Source organism: Embiotoca jacksoni, unplaced genomic scaffold (genome assembly GCF_022577435.1).
Source record: "Embiotoca jacksoni isolate LCO1_2020_lvr unplaced genomic scaffold, fEmbJac1.0.p SCAF_13, whole genome shotgun sequence".
In the NCBI taxonomy this organism is placed as follows: domain Eukaryota; kingdom Metazoa; phylum Chordata; class Actinopteri; family Embiotocidae; genus Embiotoca; species Embiotoca jacksoni.
This window is the reverse complement of record NW_027185263.1, coordinates 14,191,678-14,201,629: the sequence shown is the minus strand read 5'-3', so window position 1 is coordinate 14,201,629 and position 9,952 is coordinate 14,191,678. Positions and strand designations below refer to the sequence as shown.

At 39.2% G+C, this 9,952-nt stretch overlaps 1 protein-coding gene across 1 annotated transcript; it reads left to right on the top strand.

The window, feature by feature from the left end:
• Positions 1-5,399: 5,399 nt before the first annotated feature.
• LOC138195959 (uncharacterized) lies at positions 5,400-8,070 on the top strand. Its single transcript, XM_069145613.1, has 2 exons — positions 5,400-5,497; positions 7,101-8,070. Exon 2 carries the CDS (start codon positions 7,109-7,111, stop codon positions 7,859-7,861), a length of 753 nt encoding a protein of 250 aa, XP_069001714.1. The 5' UTR covers positions 5,400-5,497; positions 7,101-7,108; the 3' UTR covers positions 7,862-8,070.
• The last annotated feature ends 1,882 nt before the right edge of the window (positions 8,071-9,952 follow it).

Here is a 9,952-nt window from a genome sequence, read left to right as displayed (position 1 = left end):
TCCACATTCAAATAAATCTTTGTGAGGTACAACCCTTTAAATCTTTCAAAATGCCAAAATATATTTTATAATATTTTATTGGACATTTTTGTACTTCAGAGTTCCCATTTAGACTAAGTCGGGGTTCTCATTATGTGGAGTAAAGAGGTGACCAAGCAAGTGAAGAAGATGATGATGATGCTCGAATCAAGAGTCAGAGATATCGAAGGTTGTTGGTGCTCGCAGATAAACTAGAAAATTGGAAATGACCTGATAGACTCATAGGAGCACAATTATTAAACATGCATGATGGAGAAATCATTGTACAGTGAAGAAAAACTGATTTCAACAATGCTCTCTGGGATGTAGGGGAACATGTTTCCTTGTCAAAGATGAAGAGAGCCTCAGATGATTCACTACAAAATGGAAATCAAATGCACAAAGGTCATGTCACATGTCACAAAAATATACAAAACATAAACTGATAGAGGTTGTTGGACTGATGATACAAAAATCAACCACGAGCAAAATGATGGAAAGAGGAAAGTCAACAGTGAAAAGGAATAGATCACGAGCCACAGCGCCACCTCATCTGTCAAACATGTTGGAGCTGGCTTGTTCGTGTACGGCTGCCAATGGAGCTGGCACTCTGAAATCTACTGATGATTTCACTGCTGACAGGAGCAACAAGATGAATGCAGGAGCGTTCAGTGCTCACATTCAACCAAATACATCAAACTGGACGATATTTCATATCTCAGCAGGACAATGATCCCAAATATACGACCAAAGCAACCTTTTGAGGGTGAAGACGTGCGATATCCTCGGCTGGCCGGGCCTGACAAGACCGAAGGCACAGAGACCCGACAGGTTAAAAAAGCCGAGGCGTGCTGCAGTGAAGATGAGACAGTATCAGTTTACATTCAGAAAATCTGGTGTCCAAAGAAAAAAAAACTAGAGTTACCAGGTTGTGGTTGTATGCATCTGCCAACTAGTCCAAAACATGAAGCCTTTATCTACATCTCGACCCAGCAGCACAGAAGATATGCAATCACCACAGTTTCAAGATGTCACAAGTTCAGTGTCTGACCAAATGTGAAATACGGTCACAATTCCCCCTTCTGTTACCGAGTAATGGCATGATTGGAAAGAAGGAACCATGACCTTTGACCATTGACCACCAAAATGTAATTAGCACATCTTTGAGCTCAAGGTCAATGTTTGTGCCGAATTTGAAGAAATTCCCTCAAGACAGTCCGGAGAAATTGTGTTCACGAGAATGGGACGATGTGAGATCACTGTGACCTTACCTACCGCCGAATCTCTGACCCTGAAAATCAGGTTATTCATCGCTGGGTCCCCAAGTGAAGTTTTGGGCCAAATTTGAAGAAATCCCCTCGTGGCGTTCACAAGCCTGAGACGGACGGATGGACAAACTGAAAACATGTCTGTCCGCTGTCTCCAGAGAAGAGGCGTAAAAATAGATCAAACAAAGAAGCTAATCTTAATCTAACAAAACCAATCCTAAACCTAAAACCTAGAATCTATAACAACACAAAACTATCAACAAAATCAATAAATAGTGACATCATTTTTTGACGCTGCTATTTCCAAGGTCAGTAAAGACTCTTCAAGCTCCTTTCAGTGGCTTGTTAAAGGTTTGCAGCAGCTGCACAGTGATCAAGACCCCAATTTTCCTCTAGGTGGCACAAAAACCCAACAGAAAGTAAAAGTCCATGTCTCTATTTTGAATCCACACTGAGACAGAGCTGCCTTTTATTCCAGTTTTGTGCACATTTTACAGTTCTGGGGTAACCTGAGGGTTCCAGGTATCCACCCCCGTTAATCTTATCAGAGAAAATGTTCAGATATTTTGTGTGAAATGGTACACTTGCTTTCATTTCTTCATTCTGCATTACTCAGGTTTGAGAGTCATCTTTCTATCATATCAAACAATGAATTGGTATTTATGAATGTAAGCTAATATCTCCTGGACCTAAAAAAAAAAAAATCAAGTAATCTTGTGAATTCGACAGCTTAAAGGTTGGAATTTGCTCGAAAATAAGTTGTAGGAAATTTAAAAAGTGATCAATTTGCATTTAAAAAGACTTCTCTTGATAACAGCACATTCTCTGGTTCAAAATTAATTGATTGTCATACAGTAAAAAACCCACTACTTTCAGTTAAGTTGTCTAATCGCTTAGACGTTTCTATTATTCCACATAAAGTTGTAATTTGTAGCAGAACAGAACTGTAAGCACAGATAATTATTTATAAGCTTCAGGAAATAAAACTATATACTTTTTTTTTTTTTTTTTTTTTTTTTTTTAGCTTTATGCTTAAACTTTTCAGTGATGAATCCTTTTTCAAGTTTATAATGTAAAACCTTGAGGGCTGTCATTAGAATGAGAAATACTGCTCGCATTCAGTCCTTGAAGCCTGTTATCAGTAAGGTTGCATCTGAAGTGTGGCTTTGACTAAAAAAGAATGATGGATGGACTTCTTTATGCTGGCATCAGTCCGCTGGAAAAGAGAGGACCTTGTCTTCTCTACTGCAACTAAAAGGCTCTGTGACTCCAACTGGTACTGGACCACGTGACCCGCATTTTAGGGAGGGAAAACTGTTTCCATCACTGGGAGGCGAGTCACAGAATGACAATTAGTCATTTGTACGATTTTGCTGTTGCCAAATTTGCAATCTGATGATTTAGCAGTGTTATATGCGGAACCAGTGCACATAGAGATCAAATAACATGTCGAATGTGTTTAAAACTGTATAGTAACAAACCATCACACATGTATCACCAAACAATTGTTGTGAAACATGGGGGAATGAGAGAGCAAGAGAGACAGAGAGAGAGCTTTCTGGAGGCCATTTTGACATTTGCTGAGCCCACTGCTACAACTGTCAGCCATCAATTGATGGCCTTAGGATTGTCCTTAATGAAGCTGTCCACCATCACTGCCAGCAAGTCAGCTATATATAGAAGTGAAGTGAAAGGAACAAAAGAAAAAAAGTACGGGGGGGGAGGCATATGAGCACGTACACACAAGCACAAAAATACAGCAGACATACAGTACACATCCACCATAAATGTGACAAATGGAACTTCCCATCTCTCAGAGGACAGTGTGGGGCTTTTAAGATGATGATTCTGCTCTCACTTCCTCTCATGCGTATTTAGCCTGATGATGCTTTTCTCCTTAATCAGATTGAATCAGAATCAGGGACGGAAGTATCAAGAATTAACACTTTGTATCATCCGTATGGGTCCGTTTTAAATGAAAAAGAAATTGAAATGCATGATTTTTTTAAATTCTGCTTTAAAAAAAAAAAAAAAATTGAAACAATATACTGCTTACTTTTAATATTTGTGTGCTTATTTCACATCTGTGGCTACCATGTATGATAAAAGCAAGCAGATTATAAATGTGAGCGCGAAGTAAATAAAGGAATTTATGTGGTGTATTACAGCAGCATGCCAGTTTGTTGCATGGTGTTGTCAGCCACTGTAATTTATAACATTATCTCTAACATCAGTCTTTTACACCTGTCACGATGTTTTCACCCTTCTGTCTGGATAAAAATAACAAGATGTTGTCTGATATTCTTAGCACAGGGGTGGGATCTAACGAGTATGAACATGTTTACCCCGACAAAACAGATGTTTGTGTCATTTTTATTGTCAGTTTTTCTGTCTGTTTTTTTTTGTTTTGATGGTCATGATGATGAGATTGTCTACAGCCCGGCAGGTTGAGCTGCAGGGAGTCAGACTCCTCAGGGTCTTTGTTTCCATACCAAAACAGATGCTGGTGGAGCATTGGATGTGTTGGTTCACAGTGAGTGTGGAGTTTGAAGGCTCCTCTGCATGTTGCCGCTGCTTCTGTCATCTTTACACTGGCTTCCTGTCCAACTAAGAATTGACTTTAAAATCCTGCTGTTGGTTTATAAAGCACGGAATGGTTTATGGCCAAAATACATTTGTGATCTGCTGCAACCTTATGAACCATCCCAACCCCTCAGGTTGTCTGGGACGGGTCTCCTTTCTGTCCCCAGAGTCAGAACTAAACATGGAGAAGCAGCGTTCAGTTTTTCTGCTCCACATATCTGGAACAAACTCCCAGAAAGCTGCAGGTCTCAGCTGCTTCAAATCAAGATTGAAGACTTTTCTGTTTGCTGCTGCCTTTAATTGAACCAGATTCAAGGATGTTGATCAATTACCTGCATTTCTGCATTTAACTAATGTATTTTATTTCTTAAACTGCTCTGCAACTTTTATTCTATTTTTAGCTTGTTTAATGTTTTAATGACTTTTTTTTTTAATGTTTCGATCAATGTTCTTAATTGTTTTTAAATTTCCTTTTCCTTTGCCTTATGTTTTGATGATTTTAATTGTTTTATGTGAAGCACTTTGAATTGCCCTGTGGTTGAAATGTGCTATACAAATAAATCTGCCTTGCCTAGCCATGCGGTAATGTGCCAAATTGAGCATTTCCCTCCAAAGTGCAGGTGCAGACCAACTAACACTGTACATTAACAGAGGAAACTGGGAGATGAACTTTATAAATATGCATTGATTGAAAGTGCAGTTATTTTATCATTATTAAAATGTTCTTCGGGGGATTGGGATTGTTTTTCTTATATATATTCATATCTATATCTATATATAGATATAAATATATATAGATATTCAAATGTAGATATATATATATATATATATATATATATATATATATATATATATACATATGCCCTAGAAAGGCATGTGTTGTGTTGCAGCAGTTTCCACCACATGTGGTATTATCTGAAAAGGCCTTGCATTATTGGTATGTGACCTTAACCAGGGATTATAATTAAAGTGATCTATGCGCTGTGGTGACTTGGATGAAAATATGGAGATAACATCTGCAGATGCATGTGTATGCATGTTTATTATTGGACGACATAAATATGTCAATGACGAAGTCGTTAATTATATGCACTGGCAGAAAAGCCTCATCAACATGACAGTTTCTGCAACCTGTAACGAGCCTTAAAGACAAAAAAAAATGGTGTCAAAATTGTGTGATTTGCAGCTTCACTGTTTGTCTTGAAATTCAAGCTTTGGTGTTTGGCAGCTTGTGTGTTGAACTGAGGATGTTGTGGTGTTTTTAGAGATGTTAGTTCTACTAACAATTATTGCAGCTGTAGATGCACCTGACTGCAGTGTTCACACTTAGAAGCAGTTTTTACATGAGAAACTCAGCGATCATTTAAAATGCCTGCAACCTTTTATAGTCGAGCGCCTCACAGATGTCAGCATGACCAACAATGAACAGAACACCCAAACCACTTCCTCTTCTTAATATAGTCCAAATAGAGAAGTAAGAACAAGACAGCAAGGTGAGTCTGCCTCTGATTCAAACTGCTTTCACTATATCTCACTTCTTTTACACGTCGGCCACTTCTCATCACTTGCAGCACATTGCAAATAGAAACTTTTAGTCTTCTTGAAAGTATATCAAGATCCCAAAAAAGGTAAGTGACAGATTGTTGTCTTTAATGTACACTATGCAAATGTATGTATTTTACTTTTATAACACAGCTAGAACAAACCCTTAGAAGATGACATAAACTCACACATTTGTGTTAATGTGTAGCAATTTAAATGATTCAGGCTTAATTCCTGATGATAGAAATGTAATATCATATTTTTGCCTTGCACCATGCTGCACCATTACAATCATGTATTGACAAATATATCCTAAGACTGTAGAATTAATATGATAACGGTTACTGAAAACTGAAAATATCTGCAAATCTGTAAGCAATTAATCTGACAATTTATTAGAAAACAAATCAAATAAATTCACTTCTTTCACAACGTTTATTAACTTTGAAACTAAACAGTATGGGCTCTTTGGTCAATGAGTTCAAAACCAATTCAGTGTTAATGGCTCCTACTGCTGTTATAAATCATATGTACTCTATATTACAATATTTTCATTTAGCTGTTTTAAGGTCAGCTGATGGTTTCCACAGATGTAAAGATGTAAAAAACTAAACCTGCTTGACTTACATGTATGTAATGAATCTGAGTGAACAGCAGGCTCAGCATGGCGTTACTGTATTTCTGTCAATCTTACATTTTGTCCCGCTCTCTCTCACGTGCACCTCTTTGGGGTTTGATTTTCCAAAAAGAATATAACTCATGATGCTGCGCTTTTATAAAGATAGATAGTTTATATGTTTTTCATAGCAATGATACAAGAGTTGTTGTCAAAAGATGAGCAAGAATCAACTGAACAAAACACTGACATTTATTTCCATCAGGCACTGAGCACCTTTTTTTTTTTTTTTTGATCGAGTGTCCCATGATCATGGTTCAGATATTGCCAGATTCTAGAAAATGTCCTTTACACAATTATGAAAAGGTATCTCCACTGCCACATTTTATGGTGAGATACACGTAAAAACATATAAATTTCATAAGACAAACTTTTTTTTTCTCCTTGATACAATATCTATTATAACAAATCTACAAGCATAATAAAATCAAATGATGAACGATTTGAATAGCCTAGACTATTCTGAAAAAAACAAGATATAGCATGAATGGCTAGCCCCTGTAGTGACCAAAATACGAGCTTAAAATTGAAGGTAGTGAAATTACCCTAAGAATCGGAGAGAGTTCTTCAGGTTAACTCACGAGGATCAGATGTCAGAACATCCATCCAGAAAATACTGTCTTTCAGGCCGGCTTCTTTACAAATTAATCTACATTTTTATGGCTGTTTGGACATGAAAAAAACTGCATTCAAGAATCTAAGAAACTAATCTCACCAGTATTTTAAAGTATTTATGATTTACAGTAACAGGAGATGTACTCATATCAGAGGAAACACCTGATTGTAGAAAAACGTACAGTACTTACTTACAAGTCCGGCATTTAAGTAAAAGTATTACAATAATTGACTCAAATTGCCAAAAGTAAAAGTACTCTTATATACAATATTCACCCTCAAAATGTAGTGCAGTTAAAGTATAAATTTGCATTAAATGCAATTACTCGAAATTAGCTCACTGTATTAAAAAGGTATTTCAAATCTCGATCTAAACTGTCAATGCCATGTCTTTTCAGATACCAGCATGAACGGCCTCCTCCTCCTGCCGTACTGCGCAAGAATCCTGGGTGTATTACTGTTGATCCCAGGGTGCACTTGTACACCAGAAGGCACAAACACCACCTCTTCAAGTTATCTTGTGACTTCCCTCTCATATCCCAATGAAGCTCCCACCAACCAGTCAGAAGTCAACACCTTGATGATCTCTGGGTCACCTACAACAGTCTTACAATCCTCCACAAGTCGCAGACCTTCACTTTCACCTTGCCCACAGCTCACCACCACCGCCACATCTATCTGGACACATTACGGCAAGACCTGCTTCATGGTGAACGGTGGACTCATCATAGCCTGCACAATTCTCCTGATATCCACAGTGCTGCTGGTGTGGAAGGTGTGCCAGCTTAGCAGACACGTCAAGATGCTGAGCAGCAACGCCGACCTGGTCAGCAACTCCGAATACTGGATGGGAACTGCCAAGAAGAACAAAAAGGAGTCGGAGACCGAAGCCAAAGAGACCAGCGTGTTAATGGTCGACTTAGCTCAGACACAAGAGGAGATGAATAATGGCACCGCTAAGGAGGATGAAGGGAAGGTAAACAAGGATGGCAAAATTGGAGAGGAGAAGGAGGTGGATGACACCGCCAATAATAAGAAGGCTTCACCTGTAACCGCTGAGGAGAATTCACCCTCTTCAAAGCCACAAGAAGAGGCCGCCGATTCCCAGTCCACCAAAGCTGCAGCAGCCTCGTCCTCAGAGGGCGCAGAAGATGTGTGAAGCCATAAAGTTTCCGGAGCAACTACTTCCATTTCCCTCCAGCTTTTACAACCTCTCAACTGTAAATACATAACCTGTAGTTTAAAGCAGCTTTTCCTTTCCTTTCCAACTGTGTGTGATCCTTAACCTGTCATACTGAGCATTTCTGATGGAAAACATAATGTATCGCTGATATTTGTGTGTTTTGAAAATTAAAATGTTTTAATAGACTTTTGTGCCAGTCAATTTCTTACTTTTCTGAGGAATATCCAACATGCACCCTTGCCTTTGAATTGAACACCATACAATCAGTTCCCATTTAGTTGTGTAATGTGTGTGCATTTGTGTGTGTGTGACAGAGAGAAAAAGAGAGCTTTGCTTGATTAGCAAGCAGAGAATGCGCCTCTTCCAGGCAGTGCCACACGGCTCAGAAAGAACGCTCCCTTTCACCTCAGCGAGAGCTGACAAAGCCACACAAAAAACCTTTTCAGAAAGCCAATATAGGGTTGTTTCCGCCGCTATGTGCAGATATTTGTTCATCTACTTACTTGTGACGTCATGATGGATGTGTACCTTTGATTAAAAACAGCCTGAATACTTTTGTTCGCTGCAAAACAGCCTGTGCTGAGCCGGCTTTGAATCTTCAGCACTGAGTGTAAAAGCAAGGGCGACGGAGACACCTTGAGCTGCAGTGGCTCTCGGTGGATGTGCAAGTATAGAGACGAGATGCAGTTAAAGCCAATATTTGAAAGTCAATGCAAAATATTTTTCTGTACAGCAGGCATTGAAAGGGAATATGGGGTGTTTGTCATTATTTTTGATTTACTGGGTTTCCTGTTTTATTTTGAAATCAATCACCTCTTGTGCCTGCTTTATTTTACTTCCTGCCCTCGTGAGGCTTTATTCCCACCAATTCTTGAGCTCACCTGTGTCTCATTAGCCCATCAGCACTCCTTAGTCCCCCCTCTCCCCCCTTTCACCTGGCATGTCTTTGTTTTGCCTTGTGAATTCATTACTTTCCAATTGGTAGCTCTCCAAATCTAATTATTATTATTTATTTATTTTTTTAACTAGTTCCTGAATTTTTATTTCCCTTAAACCTTAAATGACATGAGAAAATCTTGCAATTTGCTAAAACCTCCAGCTTCTAGTCTCTTGTGTTCTAGTCCTCTCTTCCTGGGAACTGTTATGACAGGATTTTGGATGATTTTTCTTTCAGCTGCTGCAGCATTTAGTAACACCGCTCAAACTGACAGCACGGCGTGTTGAATGGTGACTGACAGTGGAGGTGAGGCTATGACTTTGAGGCTTGTTAGAAGGGGCAGTGACAGAATAGATGAGTTTTAATCTCAGTGCAGGTAGCTCCTGGAAATATGGGCAAGCAAGACAGGAAAGTACAGAGAGACGTGGGTGAGGAAGTTGCAACAGAGTGCTTCGTTTAGTTTACATGACCACTGAGGAAAGAAAAAAATACGAATAAATCTGACTGTGAGCTGCTGTGGTTGCATAAATCAGGAATGTGATCTACTCTGATGCGTCATGATTTTGTCAAATTTGTCACCTCCAATGAGCTTAAACCCTGATTAACTGTCCTTCAGGATCCAGAGTAATTGTGTGGTAGAAGTACAGCAATGCAGTGTAAAATAGAGAGTTGCTTGTATTGCTGATGACAGGTAGGGAGCTGCAGTGGAGGAGACTCCTCTGCAATAAATCTCCAGGCTTTATGTGGCAGCCTGTAAATTTGCACAGGGAAAAAAAACAACCAATCACAGCTCATCATTACCTTGTTAGGGGATACTATAGATCTGAGGTGATGACTGATAACAGTCGATCTTATTTTGAGTACAAACAGGACTGAAATCAGCTAGTTATTCGAAACACAGCAATAATTGTCACTTTAAATGCAGAAGGTAAATCCTAGAAGCAGCCAGATTTAAAAGGGACTTAAGGAGTTTCTTTTGTAAAAATCCTTTTATGCAGAGACCCCTCCATTATGCGCTCCATTTCTCCTCACCCCCTCCTAATAGTTCCCCCCCCCCCCCCCCCACACACACACACACACCAACACCCCATCCCTCCATCCCTCCCCTCTCACTTCCACTGCACAGAGTA

Excerpts from the sequence above, each read along its gene's own strand:
- LOC138195959 (XM_069145613.1), top strand. The coding sequence starts at position 7,109 with ATGAACGGCCTCCTCCTCCTGCCGTACTGCGCAAGAATCCTGGGTGTA.